General features: G+C 47.4%; 1 protein-coding gene across 1 annotated transcript in view; it reads right to left on the bottom strand.

The window, feature by feature from the left end:
- Positions 1–3,853: 3,853 nt before the first annotated feature.
- Positions 3,854–19,023, bottom strand: part of APCDD1 (APC down-regulated 1) — a 33,847-nt gene continuing 18,677 nt past the window's right edge. Inside the window, exons 4-5 of the mRNA XM_032152821.2 lie at positions 6,763–7,084; positions 3,854–4,961 (exon numbers count right to left, since the gene is read on the bottom strand). Coding sequence (XP_032008712.1) covers positions 4,513–4,961; positions 6,763–7,084 — 771 coding nt within the window. The 3' untranslated portion in view covers positions 3,854–4,512. The remainder of the gene's footprint in view (positions 4,962–6,762; positions 7,085–19,023) is intronic.

Genomic DNA, 19,023 nt, shown 5'->3' with positions numbered 1-19,023 from the left:
AATGAGTTGGAGAATAAAACTTCAACACGCAACAGATATCTCAGTTTTTCAATCTAAATAAACTGATCTCAGGGCAGATGTATTACCCTAGTCCTAGCCTGTGAGAACTTGGACTGTTTTATTGAGGAGACAGAAAGATGTTCTGTACGTGAGCTCTCTTAGTAGATAGTGGTCCTCACTAGTTTGCTATCATCTTGATTTTCTGAAGGTCAAAGTCTCTCAATTGTCTTGCATATGTAGCCTCATCAGCTGCAGAAAGAAGACTAGGCCTCAAGTGCCTAAAGCCCTTGGAAAATACAATTTCCAACCTTCTGGAAGTTTCTCCTCTGCCTTTCATTTCACTCAAGAAGAAGCAACTTACTGAGAAAAAGGCTAGAGCAACTCCTTAGAGTGTGACAACAGTGCCAATCCTTCCTCCAGCTCAGAAAAACAAGACTATCAAGACAAGATTTTGTTTCAGAGGCTGAGGCTGCAAAGCATAGCAGTTGGTGCCCACGAACTCTCTTGTGTTTCTGAATTCCAGTGTAACAGCTGCATGAGACTCATTAAATGAAGAGGGGGTAGAAATGCTCATGGAGTGTTTCAGAGGCCATAGGCTGTGGAGGTGGTTGTTCAATAGACATCAGAAACAACGCAACCAAGTTGAACCTGTGGAAATCATGGCCTTATTCTTGGAATGGGAGGCTAGGAGTCAGACACTGCAACCTGCTTTCAAGAGCAACTGTGCACTGGAGTAAACGAGGTGCATGTGCGTCCAGTTTCACAGCTTGGGTGGTGTGCCACTGGGCCTCAGGTTGGTCTCTCTTGACTAGGTATAACTATATAAAGTGCAATGTGTCAATCTGATCACATCTCAGCCAATGGAGAAGTTGGAGGCCATACTTATCTAGCTTTTTTCCAAGACAGTGTTACTTCTGCCTAGTCAAACACCAGGAAAATGGGATTGTGACCAAACAGAAGCCCAATTTTATATTTAGAGATTGTTGACCCAAGCCAGGAACACTCAGGAACAGTCTTACATTTGGGGATTTGAATAATTTAATTCTTTTATTTAGGACATGTGATTCTTTTACTGGTAGGAAAAGAATGCTTGGCATTTTCTCATAAATCTAGAAATTGGTGGAGAACATTGATCCAAACTGCATTTGTTCTTGATGCAGATATTTCCATGAAAGATGTTTGGACTCATCAAAGCTCAGGTGTCTCAAAAAAGCCAGAGAAGGCTGTGTGGGGTAGGGAATGTCTCTGCTTGTGAGTGGACCCACTCTCTCCCTATCCCCAGGCTCTTTGGCATTTTCCTTTGAGGACAGTGTCCTGCAACGCCTAATTAGATTCTGTCTGTTGGCTTTGGTATCCCATCGCTGTGTTCCTAGTTTGTCTTACGAGGATTGGGTGTACCATGTTAAGACAAAACATTGCAATGTTAAAATACAACACTATTGTGAAGATCATCTTTGTTTTCAGAGTGTATTTTAAGAGCTAGTGGAGTAGAAAATGGCTGGTTTGTTATCAGTAAAACTCTTCCTTCACCCAGAAACCACAAGAGCCTGACAGTCAAGTCGTTCCCACAGGTGTATGTGGTCCCTATCAGAGATGTGCTGGGCTGCCAGCCTCCCTGACAGGCCCTTTGTGGTGGCGCTGCTGAGTTACCCTAGCATGCCACCAGGGGATCAGACTACTGCTGCAGACTGTTACGACGACATCACCCAGAGGTGGCAGACCTGAGCATGAAGCGTGATCCTGCTCTCTGACACAGGAACTTGTGTCTGAGCAAATTGACCTTTAGTTCTGCACCAGCTAGAGTCAGGAGGCCAGGAATTTCCTTTTGAGCCCCAGGTCAACTTGGATTGTATGAAGTAGAAGTCTAAGTGACACCCAGATTTTGCTATTGCCCAAAGAACAGCTTTCTGACCTGGCCCTCATCAGCCTGCTCCCCAGGGGAGGAAGCCTGGTCCCAGCAGGTCTTCTTCGCTCTTCACCACCTTCCCTGAATCTGGTATTCCCATGTAGAACGACCTGCTCCTAACTGAGGGGGAGGCTGGCCAGCACGGATTGCATGCTGTGTACTTTAAGCTTGTGATGGAATATTTAAGGGCCAGACATGCCTTCCTCAGATAGAGCGCCGTGGTCTTGAGTTAAAATTTCTGACACTCAAACCTGAATGGCTCTTAGAGATCAATCGCTGTTTCCTGGAGGTGATGGGAAATCCCGTAACGTGGAGATCATCGTGGGACACTGGGGAATTTAGAGTCTTATTTGTGCTAACATGACACAACCAAGATAAGATGGAGTGTATGTGGGTGAGATGGCAACAGGCAGAAAGCTAAGGTGCCAGTGATCTGGGAGTAAATTCTATTGTTTCTTGTTGGTAAGGATTTGTATTGTATCAGAAAGTGGTAAGACCACAGAAATTTCATATCATCCCTAATAAATATATACATATACATACATTGTATACATGTTAATATCTATATATTTGGGTATATGTGTACGTGCATATATGTAGCATATTTTTAAGAGCACAAATAGCTGAGTCTAGGGGAGTGCTTGTGAACTGCATTGTGGTAAATCACTGAGGTATTCTTCAGCAGTGAATACAGTTTTTCACGATTTTATTAAGTCTTTTAAAGATAGTATCAGTTGTATTTCTGAGAGTATTTTGACATCTTTGTTTATTGAACTTGGTAGACATTTAAGTTAGTATTTTCATTTTGAATAAGCCCCCTCAGTCTGCACCACAACTTAAAATATAATCTAAAGCACTTTGGTACTCTATGTGGTCGTTATAACTTAATGCCACACTGAATGCTATGGCATTTCATAAAGTTACTTCTTTTTATTTTTTTGAGATGGAGTCTCACTCTGTCACCCAGGCTGGAGTGCAGTGGCACAATCTCGGCTCACTGCAAGCTCCACCTCTCGGGTTCATGCCATTCTCCTGCCTCAGCCTCCCGAGTAGCTGGGACTATAGGTGCCCACCACCGCGCCTGGCTAATTTTTTGTGTTTTTAGTAGAGACGGGGTTTCACAGTGTTAGCCAGGATGGTCTTGATCTCCTGACCTCGTGATCCACCCGCCTCGGCCTCCCAAAGTGCTGGGATTACAGGCGTGAGCCACCGCGCCCGGCCAAAGTTACTTCTTAAATACAAGCATGGCTCTTTGCCATGATCATGGTTTCCATGTTTGCTTTCGTTCCATCTGGCTTTAGGTTACTCCCGTTTCCCTTTCCCAGTCTCTGTGAGCAGTAACACTTGGTATTGGATAGCATCATCCGAGATACTCCAAAGGAATGGGCAGACATGCACTCCTGTGCCCTTCTAATGTTCCTGGGAAAGGAGCACACTGACCCTGAAACTGCCAGCACAGAGCCACATCAGCAGCAGGAAAGACACTGAGTGAGCCAGTATGTGCAGTGTTAGGATGGCTTTACACAAAGCCCTGGTTGTGCGCCAAGTCAGGGCGTAAGGGAGCAAGCCCCCAGGGCAGACCATGCCCACTGCACTCTCTCTGAGCAGCTGAAGTTCTGTCTCCGCGTGTTCATCTTAGAAGGTGGCATGGATGCCAGAGTGCAGCTTCTTCCGCCTGCCCCTAATAAGACAGTGTGAGTCAGGGCTCAGGTCCCCCAGGAAGAGGAAACTGCAATGAACAGGCACTTTCTCTATCATTTGTGTGGCATGTACCACACTGCAGCCACTCCTGTGTCACTGCTCATGTGTAACAGGACTGATGTTGCTATTTTCCCAATCATCCTGTCTACTGAGAAGGCTAGGAAGCCACATGCCTCCTGCAGCAACCAGAAGCCAACAAGCGAGTCTCCTCTCTTAACAAGGCAAGACAAATGATGTAAAAATAGGTTAAATTACTTCGAAACTTTAATTACAGATACTTTTCCGTGCAACATTTCTGAAATGAAAGCTTTGATTCTCCCCTTTTTTTGCATAAAGGCTGGGAAGGTGGTTTAGCCAGACCGTACATCTTTTTGTATATACATATCTACACCTGTGTCTCTTCTTTATTAATAAAAGGTGTCTTGATCACAGTCCCAAACCAACTCTGCATTGGATTCCAGCATATAAAACTCAGAGAGTAAAACAATTTCAAAGGAAGATGGGCTGCAACCACAGGAAAATGGCAGGAAAAGTTGTAGCTTGATAGTTGTTTCTTCTAAGTTTAACTCAGAAATATAATAATAATTAAGAGAAAAAAATAAGAGGCCCTAGCTTTCATCCCTGCTACCAAACACGCTCGTCCAGAACTCTAGGCTGTCTTAAAGTGCAATTACTGTTGTGAAGTTGCTCAGGCCAGGGATCAGGCTGGACGGAGTTCAAAGCAGAAACTTCAAACACTCCTTGCTGTTCATGACTCAGGGGCTGGGAGGGAGGGAGAGGGGAAAAAGGAGGACAGTTCTCTGGCATTCAAGTGCATCAAAAGAATAAATGTCTTTTCTTTTGGTAAAGAAAATCTGTCAATAGTAGGGAATCCTGGTTTGGAAAAATATAACTTTCTAAAACTTCTATCTGCGGATGTTCCAATGCAGCAGAGTGACAAGGCAGGCAAGTGCAGCCAGCAGCAGGGGCCAGGTGTGCCTCCCAGGGGCCCGGCCATACAGGCTGCTTCCACTGTCTTCTGCGAGGTCCTCTGCCCTCGGCGAAGAGGAGGCACACTGGACCAAGGGCATCTGGTAGGACGTGGCTCTCTTCTCTGGCCTGTCTGGACTGGACCCGTCGCTGGGCCTCTGGCCGTTGAACAGCAGATAGCGCCCCCGGGCATCCTGTTCCATTTTGAAGATCTCGTACTCCGTGTGAGGTAGTTTGATGCCCAGGGCCACGCAGCCATTGGTGTGGGTCACATCCTGCTGGATGCCCACCTGCCAGGAGCCCTCGGCCCCGCACTCATTCCCATTGAAGACGTTGAGCAGTGAGGCTGTGGCCGCATCCATGGGGGTGACCTTCATGTGATTCACTGCAAACGAGAGAAGAGAGTTCCATGACTCCAGAGAGTAGGCGTGGGATCCAGAAACCCACCCAGAAAACACTGGCCACACTCTAACTAGACCAGGCTTTCTTTTCCAAAAACAATCCCACCTACAGACTCATCCATCTGACCACAGTAGTCATCAAAGCACTGTCAGGCGGAGAAGAGTTCAACCTGTTGATCTGGGTGGCAGTCACACCGATATGCTGCAGGTGTGGCCATGCAACACAGACCATCTGGTGTAGAAACACTGAGCCCAGAGTATGGCTGGGAGTGCCTGCAGGCCAGAAATAAAACTACAGCTCGGAATGCTCCTAAGGAGTTTTATTTGGTGATGCTGACTCCTTGGGATTGAAAAAAAATATTCAACAAAGGCTGGAATTTTGCTTTTATCAAAAGGTTTTTGGGTTTCTAAAAGTTTCGGTGTCAAACACCTATTCTAGTTGGCGTTCTCACACATTCCTACGGGCCCATACATCAGGCATCTAAAATAAGTTGGGCTGCAAGCAAGAAAAATGTGAGTGAATAAATTAAATACAAATCCCAGCTTTTGTGGAGAAATGCTTTTGAAGGTCCCTCCAGGGGGCCACTTCCGTGTATCACATGATGAGCTCCGGGGGGGAGTCAAGTAAAGATTGCTTGCTTTCAATTAAGTTTCTCAAAGGGCCTGTATTCCTGGAGCAAACCTTGCTACCCAAAAGGAGGGCTAAAGTCTTCCAGGACTTTCTGGGTTAACAGAAACATTTTATAGTAATGGGACTGAACCCTGGAATGCCATCCTGGAGGAGTCACCTGGGATCGAGGCTATCCCTCTTTATTTGGCATGATAGGGCTGACACCATTTTACAAAGATGCTCAAACTTAAAAAAAAAAAAGCAACCTTTTAAAAACAGCAACCACAAGTCCTGCTTTGTTGCTAGCAGCCTGGTGCAGCTCCTTCCTCCCCTCCTCGTTTAGTGATAAGGACACAGCCTGAACCTTCCCACAGATGCTCCCACCTCCAAGCAGGTGACAACCTCTCAACTACACGACAAGCTTAGGGCTGGAAAGGACAGCTCTGAGCACCCGAGGTGTCACTAACACCTCTTTACTGCTCACTCAAGAAAGCACTGTGGCACGCAAGCAAACGCAGTGTTATTAGAGGGGCAGCATGGAATCCGCCAGAGTTGTGTATGAAGAACACAAAGTGCAGACTTGAGATTTCTTTTTTTGTTTTTTAGAGACAGGGTCTTGCTCTGTTGCCCAGGCTGGAGTACAGTGGCACGATCATATCTCACTGTAGCCTCAACTTCCTGGGCTCAAGCGATCCTCCTAGCTCAGCCTCCAGAACAGCTGGGACTACAGGCACATGCCACCACATCCAGCTAATTTATTTTATTTTTTTATAGAGTTAGGGCCTCACTATGTTGCCCGGGCTGGTTTCAAACTTCTGGCCTCATGAGATCCTCCTGCCTTGGTTTCCCAAAGTGTTGGGATTACAGACATGAGCCTCCGCACCTGGCCAGAGATTTCATTCCCAGTAACATCCTCCCTGGCTGGCAACTTCCCACACACAGTGGTGCGGACTCCTCCCCCGTTCAGGCCTGCAAGCGGAGGCTGTCCACCTGATCCATTTTGAGCAGGGAGAAACTCAGAGGGCGTTGGGAAGGACTGAGGCAGAAATGACTCCCCAATTTCTTTCCTAGGAACTCAGGCAGAAAAGAGGTCCTTTCCCTCAGCTCTGCCTCCACAAAAATGTCACAGGGCTGTTAATCGGCTGTGATACTGGGACTCGAGATGGGAATCCTACCTTTGAACACGAACTCCGTGCCTCCCATGACCCTGGAGGAGAGTATGCCGCGGCTGTAGCGGCCCCGGGCATAGATGGAGAAGGTGGGGTGCTTGCACACCGGGTCTGAGTAGTGGTAGTAGTGGCCCTCCCAGGTGTTGTTGTTGTCATGGAAGATGAAGTGGCGGGTGAGGAAGAGGACTTCGGGGCGCACCTCACAGCGCTGGCTCACCCACTCCCCGTGCAGGCCGATGGTCAGGTCCGCCTTCGGGGGCAGGATGGGAGGGTGGTGCTCATCTGACCGAAAGATGATCCGACAGGCGATGCAGGCATGGTCATGGTTCTGAAGCCAAGAAACAAACACATTCAGAGGCCTCTATCTTCCCAAGGGAGCAGTGCACACGTGCTTCCGGCAAATGGGGTCTCACCAGGTACCAGGTCACCATCACTAACAACCTCGACACCAAGAACCAACTGGAATCATGCTCCGGGCACAGACAGAGGTGACAGTGATGTGTGCCTGTGTACTCACAAGTGCACACGTGTTTGCCTGACAGTACAGACCTACGCAAACATTTCAGATGTGATGTGGACTCTTTAGAATCCTATTAAGTTTTCAGACCACATGCACTGGACACTTGATTTCAAAAAGAAATGATGGCAGCACCTCACACCCATTAGGATGGCTACTATCAAAAAATGCTATCAAAAAATCACAAGCTGACAAGGATGTGAATAAACTGAAACCCTTAAACACAGCTGATGAGAATACAGAATGGTCCAGCCACTATGGAAAACAGTAACGCGGTTCCTCAAAAAGCAAAACAAAAAACAACAAAACACAATTACCATATGACCCAGCAATCTCACTTCTGGGTATGTACCCAAAAGAGTTGAAAGCAGGGACTTGAATAGATATTTGCACACCCATGTTCACATCAGGGTTATTTACAATAACCAAAAGGTAGAAGCAACCCAAGTGTCCATTGACAGATGAACGGATCAACAAAATGCGGTCTATCCATACAATGAAATACGTTTCAGCCTTAGAAAGGCAGGAAGTTCTGACACCCACTACAATAGGGATGAACCTTGGGGACATCGCGGTAAGTGAAATAAGCCAGACACAAAAGGACACCGTATGATGTCACTTATATGAGGTTCCTAGAGTGATCAAATTCATAGAGACAGAAAGTGGAATGGTGGTTGCAGGGGCTGGAAGTCGGGGGACAAGAAGTGGTTTAATGGGACTAGAGGTTCAGTCTGGGAAGATGAAAAAGTGGATGGTGGTGATGGTTGCATAATAACATGAATGCGCTCAGTGCCACAGAACTGCACACTTAAAACTGGTTAAACGATACATTTTGCATTATGCGTATTTTACCACAATTAAAATTTATTGTAATAAAAAAAGTTAGGAGACACACAGGAAAAAAAAAAGGCCAGCGTTCCACTGGCTGTGGAAGAAATGGAGTTGTGTAGGAAAGGCAAGGTCCTTTAGAAGAGGGAGTGGAGGAGGCGGCCTGCAAGAAGGGAGAGCTGGAGGCTGCGGAGCAGCAAGCGCACCTGCACACTGCCCTCTGTCCTGGTCTGCCCGCCTCCAGGGTTAGAAGGTTTCTGCGTTCCTCATCTGCTTCCTGCTTTCTCAGCTTTAAGCAACACAGCCACAGCTCCGACCTTCCAGAAGACCCTCTCTTGCCTAGTCTATTTTATAACACGAACACAGCAGGGAACAAGGGCTGTCTAGGTTTGTGACACAGAAAGGCCTCTCTGGTGAGGGGTGCACACATCAGAGATGCTGGAAGTCAGGGCACAGGGTGCTTGAACACAGTGCCAGTGCCTCGCTGTCTGACCAAGGTCTTCAGACACCTCTGAGCCCGGGCTGCCTCCTCCTGCACCTGGGTCATCCCTCTGCTATTCTCCTCCCACCCAGGGGGTGCAAAGCTGGTAGGCTAGCAGAACGCTGACCACTAGCAGCACGTGCCGATCGGATCAGGCTGTGGTGGGGAGGTAGAAGTTGGTAGCTCAGTGTTCTGGGGACGGCTGGGCCACCCCAGCCCCGCACTCTCATGCCATCAGTTCATGGCCTCACATCTGTCCTGCGGCCAAGGCTGAGGGGCACCCACTGACTGGGCAGGCACACACTTGTTCTCTAGCAGTTGTCTAAAGTTGGAGATCTCAGTCACCAGGGTCTTTGGGTTTACAGCCCTCACTCAACATGTGATTTCGTTGTGGTGGCTGTTTGGTTTCCCAGAGAGGGCAGGAGGAGCTGTGGGCTTCCCAGCTGCTGCTCGCTAACTTGCTCTGCTGCTGTGTGCATTAGATGGGCATAGAGTTGCACTTCATGCGAGAGAATGTTTCCTTTGCTAACATGGTTTGTGGTTTGTAGACAATTGGATCAAATAGCTCCAGCATTGAGATGAAGGCCAAGTCCTGGGCGTCCCCAGGCTCTACATGCATTTTTTGGCCTGCGGTTTCCTACAGAGGGCTTTGGGGCACACAGAGAAATTGCCTGCAACCTGTGCTCAGCAGTGAGCTGCCCTCTGCAAGCTACAGGAGAAATAGAGATGAGCTCCTGCATGAGGCCCATTAGGCCAGTGCTTAATTATGTCACGGAAAGATGTCTCTGGCCAGTTCCTGGGGGCCGAGGCCAGCCCCGGCCGCTTCACAGCTGGTGATTTTGGGCAAGTTATTTATTTCTCTCCATTTCAACTTCCTCATTTATACAATGGTGATCATTATACTTACTTGCATAACTGCTGCAAGAAATGAACAGCAGATTAATGTGGTTCCCACTCAGTGCACCTACTTGGCGTGAACATTAAATAAAGGCCGATCTGCCACCCTATGTGCCACTATCTTTCAAATGCACCTTAAGGTGAAGAAAATATAAACTGAGTTAAAAGAAAGGATTACTGAGTACGGTAGTTTTGCCTTTATGTTTCCTTGGTCAACTACTATGGGGTAAAGGTTCCAGAGTTTCTACCTCAACAAGAGTTCTGATATTCAAAACACAGGGTGGAAAGTTAATATGACATAGTGTGCCCAGCCCAGGGCTCCTGCATAAGTGCTGGAACAGTCACCATTGAAATCAGGCCTGTGGTCCTGGTGTGGGGACCAGTGACACCCCCTCTGACTCTGGCTGGGAACTTGGATTCCAATCACGAAAGCTTCACAGCCAGGAAGGTGGTGTTCTTCTGTGATGCCTGTTATCAGACACAGGCTGTGCCGGGGCAGCTTACCACCACCTACAGGTGAGCCTAGCACATGCTGAAATAAGAGAGGCCACGTGCAGCACTCATACCATCAGGGTAAGAATAAGCGCGGAGTCAGATCTTCCCCAGTCAGCCAGTAGGAGCTGCGCACTCCTACAATTTGCAGCTCATCGCTGGTAGTGGCTACCCCCTCCGCCAAGCAGGTCCTCAAAGCCTAGCTGGCAGCCCCGCTTCCCCAGCCCCAACCTTCACCTCCCCTCTGCGCCATTCCCCACAACTTGGTTTGCTATCTGTAATTTGGGAATTTAAAAACATCAATTGCGACTCCTTCATTTCTGGTCATTCTAAGGAGGTGAGAGTCTCAATTCCTGAAAAGATTTAATTCCTCAAATACCAGGATCAATTCAGGAAGAGCTCAGAGAGCTTCTAAGTTAGGGGTGGGAGAGAGAAAGGAAATAAGGGATGTTAGTTCTTGCAAGAGATGCTTCTGGGACGACGTCGAGGAGCAACTGCTCTTTGGCTCAGACAAGGAAAAGGCTCGGGGGAGGAGATGGGGTACTGCTGTCGCCTGGGCTGTTCCAGAATGGGTGTTTTCAGAGGTGCTTTCCTTTAGGAATAATGAGGCCGGGGTCCTGAGATCCGAGATGAGGACCCAGTGGGACGTGGTCACTTCAGGAGAATGATGGTCCTGGGCTCAAGTGTTGCTGTTCCATAGCAGAGAAGAGCAGGACAGGCATGGTTTTTGTTTATTTGTTTGTTTTGTGGGGGGCACAGGGGCAGGGAGGCTTGTTTTCCATCAGGTGGGCCTGAGAATTTATGGAGGGTGCAGGGAGTGGGAGAAACCTGGCTCTTGGGTATTGGTCTTGCCAAATCCCTAAACTAGATGCTTTTTTAAAATTATTGTGTTAAAAAAATACCTAACATAGAATTTGCCATCTTAGCCATTTTAAAGTATATTCACACTGTTGTGCGGCTACCCCTGGAACCTATTCATCTTCCCCAGCTGAAAATCTGCACCCACTAAACACTAACGCCTCATTCTCTCTCCTGCCCCTGCAAACCTCCATTCTCCTTTCTGTCTCTGTGGATTTGACTATTCTAGGTGCCTCATCTGAGGGAAACTATCACTATTTGTCTTTTTGTATCTGGCCTGTTTCACTTAGTATAAGCTCCTCAAGTTTTATCGATGTTGTAAAATGTGTCAGAATTTCCATCCTTTTAAGGCTGATATTCATTGTATGAATATTCCGCATTTTGTTGATTTATTCATCTGTCGATGGACATTTAGGTTGCTTCCACCTCGCGGCTACTGTGATTGATGCTGCTAGGACCATGTTTGTTCAAGTCCTTGCTTTTAATTATTTTGGGTATGTACCCAGAAGGAGAATAGGTGGATCAATTTGGTAATTCTATGTTTAATTTTGGGGGGGAACCACTGTACCATTTTCTGGAGTGGCTCAATCATTTTACATTTCCATCAGCAATGTATAAAGTTCCAATTTATCCACATCCTTCCCAACACTGGATATTTTCTAGTTTTGATTGTTTTGTATTTTGTAATAGCCACCCTAATTGGTAAGTTGATATCTCATTGTGGTTTTAATTTACATTTTTCTTTCCCAATTTTTTTTACTTTTTATTTTTATTTTTGGTTGTTGACTAGTTACCTTTTTTTTTTTTTTTTTTTTGAGACAGGGTCTCACTCTGTTGGAGGTGGGAAAGAGAAAGTCTGGGGGTTGCCCAGGCTGGAGGGCAGTGATGCGATCTCAGATCACTGCAACCGCCACCTCCCAGGCTCAAGCAATCCTCCCACCTCAGCCTCCCAAGTAGCTGGGACTAGAGGTGTGCACCACCATGACTGGATAATTTTTTTTTTTTTGTATTTTTTGTAGAGACGGGGTTTCACCATGTTGCCCAGGCTGGTCTCAAACTTCTGAGCTCAGGGCAATCTGCCTGCCTCAGCCTCCCCAAGTGCTGGGACAACTCTTTAGCAGTCATGAAGAAACCAAAGTTATTGTAACAAGCAGAGTTGTTTCTGGCCTCTGTGGATACTGTCAATGAGGGGACAATTTTAGCTACCGTTGAATAAGGAGACACCTCTGTATTGTAACAAATTTTAAAAATATCATTTATGCTAATTCTCATAATCTTTGACCTGAATAAAAATTAGAGACCTACGGGCACAACTACAGAGAAGCAGAAATTAAAGCCTGTATATTGTATTGGTTCTAAAGTTTCTCTTTTCTAAGATGTTTTTCAGAAACAGTATTCTTCCAAGATGGATACATGGAAAGAGAATTACATATGCAGTTTTTAAACATGATGAGTGATTGGTACTGTGGAATATCATTTGCTCTGTAAAATTATTCCCTCTTTTTTGGGGATCCATGTTCCAAGACATGACTCTCATTTGAGAAGTGTCCTCTCCCAGGCTCACCAACTTGGCTTCCACGGCATCCCCTTTCCATGAATCCTAGAAAGGGCTATTTAAAGCCAGAGCTTCTGTACCCAGAAGATTTGAAGGTTAAAGCAGAGGAACCAGAAAGTGTTTCCTTGTTGCTATTCTTTACACACACTATCAAAAGCTTTCATCAGAAAGGGGAAGGGAGAAAAAAGATCCTATGCAAATAATCTCTGGAAAAAAAATTAAACTTATTCTAAAAATGAGAAAGAAACTTATACTTTATAAATGAGCAATGTTCTAGGCAAAGAGTGGAGTTCTGCCTACTCTGCTCTCTGATTCCTGCTTAGCTCCGGGTAACAAGTTAAATAACTACAGCATGCGTTCACAGGATATTCTCCGGGTAGCAAGTTAAATAACTACAGCACGCGTTCACAGGATATTCGAGTCTCGGGGGATCAAGTACAGCATCTCCTTAGACTTTACAACCTCCCAGGAGACCATGCATACATTTTACAGATGAGGCAACTAAGGCACCTGGAGAGAAAAAGTCAGATGACTTTACAAACCCAAAGTGGAGCCAGGATGGTAATGTGGTCTTAGGACTTGCTGCGTACTGCCTCCTGGCCAGAGCTGCCTCACAGGCTGCAGAGAACAGATGTTTCCCCAGCAAGGACTCCAGCCCAGGAAAAGGTCTTCTCCAGCTGATGACTGATGGGGATTCTCCAGGCTTTCTCTGTTCCCTGCCAATATTTATTTCTGGAGAGGTGGTTCATCAACAACATTTGCTGACAGTATCCGCTTATTTTCACCATCTTCCCAGAATGGAAGAAATTACTTGATGTGATCTTGTTGTGAACAGATCAACTAAGGAAGCAGGCTGCATGAAACACAAGCCTTCAAAAACAGTGTTCCTTGAGCTAAAAGTTTTGTTCAAGAAGGAGAAAAAATGGGAGCAGATGACGGAAACTTCCTTTCCTAGGGTTTTGTTCCCTAGGATAAAAAACACAAAAATGTTTCTCACAAAGAAATCTGCAGTGGCCAACGGCCCCTGTTGAAAGCTTTCTTTGTAACTGCGATGTGCCGAGTATTTGATTAAATTTCTGCTGTAGATAACCCTGCAGGTACATCCTTCTCGGGTCTTCTGTATTATGAGTCCTTTGAGGCCAAGACCAAGTGTTCTCTCTTTGTCATATTTCCCATGACATCCAGGAGAGAGTTGCACAGGGTTCTCGGCTAACAGGCAAATGGAGAGAAAGCTGGCATTGGACATGTAAAGAGTTAAATGGAGTAGCTAGCATTCATCACAAATGATGGGCACCCACCTGCCTTGTGGGAGGGAACTCAGGGTGCTTTTCATATCTGGGATTCTAGGAGCTTGTGAATTCGGGCTCATTTTGATCACCTAAAGGGAGCATGATGATGCCACTTTCAGAAGGAAGTGGGTGAAGGGCTGTGGCTTTAGGTACAGACTGCCCGGGCAGGCTTGCTGTCTATCCAACGCACTGAACGTTTGTGTCCCCTCGAAATCCATGTTAAAATCTTTACCATCAATGTGAGGAAATTAGGAGGTGGGTCCTGTGGGGGGTGACTAGGTCATGAGGGTGCAGCCCTTAAGAAGGGGATTAGTGCCCTTATAAAAGAGGCCTGAGAGTTCTCCAGCTGTCTTGCTGCCACATGAGGATACAGAGGGAGGTCAGCAGTCTGCAAACTGGGAGAGAGCCCTGACCAGGATTCCAGCCTCCCACCATGCTGGTGCCTTGATCTTGGCCCTCCAACATCCAGAACTGTGAGAAGTGAGTGGCTGTCCCCAGTCCATGCTGCTTTGCTATGGCAGCCTGGATGGACGGAGGCACCTGCTGCCCAGCACCCACTCTCCGCAGGTGAGGGGAGCCCCTCAGTGTACAGACCCCGTGCAGCTGCGTCATCCCTGCCAGGATGCAGGCACCTCTGTGGTGCCAGGGAGACTCAGAGAGCCTCAGGGAGGCTGCACAGCCACCCCGGGCCTGTTACCACTGTCCAGGAAGGGGCCTGGGCCAGGAGGACAAGGGAGAAAAGGAGAAACCAGGCTGCTAATTCCTGAGTCTGTAGTTGGCTATGAAGCAGAGGGGAGCAAAACTCAACCAAACACTTCTGCGCCCTGGAGTTCAGCAGGGGCAGCTGATAGGTCCTTAAGAGCAACATTAGCCTTCTGGAAATGGGCTTCCAAGGCAGCTTAGAATCTGAGAAGTGAGCTCACAAAGGCCTTTTCTGTTTTAGTTAACATTAGAATAATAAAAAAGACCATTTTGCCTCTACCTTTCCTATGCATTCACATGACCACTGACCCAGCAGCTGGAGACCAAGGACCCTAAGAAGATGGTTCTTTAAGAGAAAAGACTTTAAGAATGGTTTCCAAAAAGAATTTTTATTTATTTTTACTTGTTTCTTTCTTCCACTCCTATGCATTCTGATTCATTTAAATAATTAAAGTAGACTTATTAAATCTGCTGTAAATCCACTGGGCACTCCTCGCTGGCCCATCCTCTTCCTTTCTCCCCTCGGGGCTCAGCGAACACTCCCTGGAGTAGGGACCTCATGCGTACTTTTTAAATGGCCAATTTCCTGCTTTTGCAGGCTTTCCTCATGTCCTCTGAGCTTTCTTGCCTTTTAAGGGATAAAATGTTTACCACTTGCATTGTCCCTGACAAGAAATATTTCCTGATCCCCTAACTCCTTAAATAAAGCAACCTTGCATGCCTGTTTATCTGCTGAAATACTCTGGAGTCAAGAAATATAATGAGCTGTTTCTGCAATAAAAGTGTATATCAGCAGCCTTGTAGCCCAGCAATTGTGACACTGCACACCTCGGCCCAGATAAAACGTCCACAAAAGCAACCCCTTCAGGGTCAAGACCCCCTCAACCTATCCCAATTGCCAGCTCTGTTTTTTCATAGAATTGTGCAACATTTGCTGCCTTATAGGAAACACCTGGCTCCAGGGAGCAGTCACAGTTTTCTTCTAGGGTTCTCCTTCCCATAAGACTAGTTCTTGAAACCGTCTTAGGTCATAACATCTTGAACTTCTGGTCGTCCACCACCTCCTCCATCTCCCATCACCTCTGCAAATCCACACTAGCAGAAAGAAAAGTGGCATGGAATTCTTCCACAAGCACCTGGCTCCTTCTATACCCCAGAGACGCGGTCGCCCACCCACCCAGGAGCCACACCAAGCACATGCTCAGGAGACGTCCCTCCATGCTGGCTCCTGCAGCTGGGCTGAAAAGTCCAGGCCCCAAGGCCACCTGACTCAACATCCCCATGGTGTCACTGATATCAGGAAGCCGCACAGGTCACACATCCTCTAAAAAGCCTCTGAGAGGCAAGCTACCCCCAAAACATATGCTGGCTCACAGCCTAGCGGCTCCTAAAGAATTTGAGAGAGAAAGCGCAGCATGCTCTTTTCCTGCAGCGCTCGGGTACTCCCAAAGCCCGGTGCTTTTCTTCCTCCCGTGAGTAGCTCCCCTGCTGTACGTGTGCTGGGATGGAGTATTTCAGATGTACGGCCTGGGGAAGGCTGTCTGGTTTTCAGACAGCCCCTTTGATTTACGATCCTGTGGTTAAATCAGTGCAGGATTTTGGAGAAAGACCAATTCCATTTGCTTACGAGTCCGATCCTGAGGCTCTGGCATCTCTAATGACCTTGGCAATCGTTTGCTTTTAATTACCATTTGATTCCATCCCTGAAAGAATGAGCCTGCCTTCTACCCCTCCAACTGCATAGTTCTGAAGAATCTCGGCAGAGGATTATGGCTGCTCTGATGCTAAACTTGATTCAGGCAAAGCGTCTTCTTTCAGGGTTACTTTAGGCTGTCTTGACTTTTTTTATAATGAAGAGTAGCCAGTTCCATCCTGAAGGAACCCTCCCAGCACACCTGAATCTCTTCAGACATCACTTATTTGCCAAAGGACTCTGGACCTCACAGCAAAGCTGTACAAAGCTTAGAAAAACAAGTTGACTTAAAGTTTCTATTTTTACACGGTGTCCTGTTTCTAGAGGGGCTGAGGCTCGTGGTTTGAAACTCAATTTAGCATTTAAACTAATTTTCAGCTTGGTCTCTATGGACTAGCAATTAGGGAAGGAGAAGAGTTCAAAGGAGGAGGTTCCAGCCTCTCCTGGGCAGGCATGTGCGGTCTTTGAAGACTTCTCCCAGCCTTTCTTCCTGTCTCCGCTGGCGGCCACAAACAGCTCGGACAACCTGCTGTGGCTGGGCCCGCATGGGCACAGAGTGCCCAGTCTTTCTGGTGCCCGGGTCTGGAAAGACACCAATGGCTGAGTCCATTTCGTTCCTTCTCAGAGCTGTCCTGGGGAAGGATCTGAAAACTTCCTGAAGACTCCGCTGCACACTGCAGGCCAAGAGGTACAAGGCGAGAGACAAGAGAAGAATGGACCCTTTCAGCTCCCAGAGCCACTCGGCCTTCCACTGACCCCCCCCAGCCATCTTGCGAGGCAGCCTGGCTGGCTCAGGAAGCCTGGGTCCTCCTCCCAGCTGGGCTGCCACCTGTATCTGTGGCCACAGCATTCCTCTGGGTCTGGGAGTGTTTGCTGGCTTTTTGTTTTTTTTTTTTAATCTAAATTTTCCGTGATGACTGTGCTTAGGTAATAGAAGATCACAGCACAAAATGCAACAGGTACCAAAAGTGACGTCTCTGTCCGACCATCCCAGATAGACAGCTCTGTCACTTCCTCTGAGGCAGTCATTAATTTCCTCCATAAATATCTGATTCCTTTGCAAGGAGTCCCTCTTCTCCTTTCATTATTAGTTTTATGCACATGGTATCATATTATTCATGCTATTTTGTAACTTCCTTTTTTCCTACTTAACAATGTGTCTCGTGTAGTATCTAAGGTCCTAAAGCTCTTTCCACCTTAATTTTCTGTCATCAAGGAATCAGGCCTGGGATTTAAAGAGTCTACTTCCTAAGAATCTGGGTAAGTGTTCCCACAACTGCCTTAGCAGAGCAGGGAGGAGAAAATGGGAGGAAGTGTTTTATGGCTAGGCATCATGAAACACTTTGATGTTCCCTGGTCGGTCGACATTGTCATTTTCATTCCTCTCTGAGCCATTGGCCCAGAAGGGCGGCTTACTCTAGGTTAAGAGAGATGGAGCTTTGCATTCAGGCCCTATCCTGATGCCCACAGGATTCTGCACATTAACCCTATTGATTCTTATATTTTTGCCATTTTACAGAAAAGGAAAACGAAGCCTCCAGTAGGTCAGATGCCACACGGCTGATGACAGCAGAACTGGCTGCCAGGATTGGCTACCTTTTCTGAAGTCCACATACTTGCCAATTTGTCCAAAAGGTGTTAAATTCTAAAAAGGTGAGCTTTACAATTGCTGTCTTTAATTGCCATGCCAATATTTAATAATTTTCACTTGCGGGGCATTTTCCCTCCAGGAGCCACAGACAGGTCTGCTGAGGGACACTGACGGGAATGAAGTGTCCCCTCCTGGAGTACCACTGGGCGCCAGTCTTAACAATGCTGACTGGGCTTTCAGACTCCATCTGCGGAGCCACACCCAGGAGTGCAACGGCGTAGAGAGGCAGGTAAGAAAATAAACGTGGTGATGGTTAATTTTTCCCCCAGTACTAAAAAGAGCAAAAGAGATCAGAGCCCATGCAGGTGCATGAAGGTGAGGAAAAGGAATCATAACCTGAGTGGGTGCAAAGGACTAGTCCAAGGTCAGGTTCGGAGCCCACAGCCCGGCCCACGCCGGCCCAGCAAGTTCCCTGGCCGCACCTGCCTCCTCACTCACACCTCGCACTCAAGATTCCCCATGCTTTTTGGTGTTTTGCGGCTTCTTGGTGTCTTCTGCTAGAAGGTGGGCAGGCTCTTCCTATTCAGCAGACCTTCACAAAGGCCCCGAGGGAATGGCGGGTTGCGGGGATGCTCCTGGCTAACCCCAGGTTTCTGGATTATCTGTAGGCCATTTTTATTCATGACATTCACACCTTCCTCCCGTTACCTGAGGTCATTTGAAAGATGGCGGCCGGGCGGACGGTGGCTCATGCCTGTAATCCCGGCACTTTGGGAGGCCGAGGCGGGCGGATCACTTGAGGTCGGGAGTCGGAGACCATCCTGGCCAACATGGTGAAACCCCGTCTCTACTAAATATACAAAAATTAGCCGGGCGTGGTGGTGGGCGCCTGTAGTTCCAGCTACTTGGGAGGCTGAGGCAGGAGAATCGCTTGAACCCGGGAGGCGGGGCTTGCAGTGAGCCGAGATGGTGCCACTGCACTCTAGCCTGGGCGACAAGAGCAAAACTCCGTCAAAAAAAAAAGAAAAAATCCCAGCAAGGTGGCTAGACTATACTCAGAGAGAGCCAAAGGTAGGTATGAAGCCCCTTCTCCTGCTACTATCTCAAACCAAGTGGACCTGGCCAGTATAACACAAGAGAAATGCTATGCGGCGACGATGTCCAGTGCTGCCTTTGGGCAGTGCTGCCAACCAGAAAGGTCCCAAAGTATAATTCGAAGCCCGTTATTCCCACCCATTTTCCCAAGACACCCACTCAAGCCTGACCCAGAAAGCACACCCCAGTCCAGGTATCACCCTATGAGCCGATTCTCCTTCTGATACCTGCCCTGGGGAATCAACATGTTGAAGGGCAGAGTTTTGGTC

The sequence above is a fragment of the Hylobates moloch genome, unplaced genomic scaffold (genome assembly GCF_009828535.3).
Source record: "Hylobates moloch isolate HMO894 unplaced genomic scaffold, HMol_V3 SCAFFOLD_5, whole genome shotgun sequence".
NCBI lineage: Eukaryota > Metazoa > Chordata > Mammalia > Primates > Hylobatidae > Hylobates > Hylobates moloch.
Note: the sequence above shows the minus strand (reverse complement) of the source record. Positions and strands in the feature narration are given on the sequence as shown.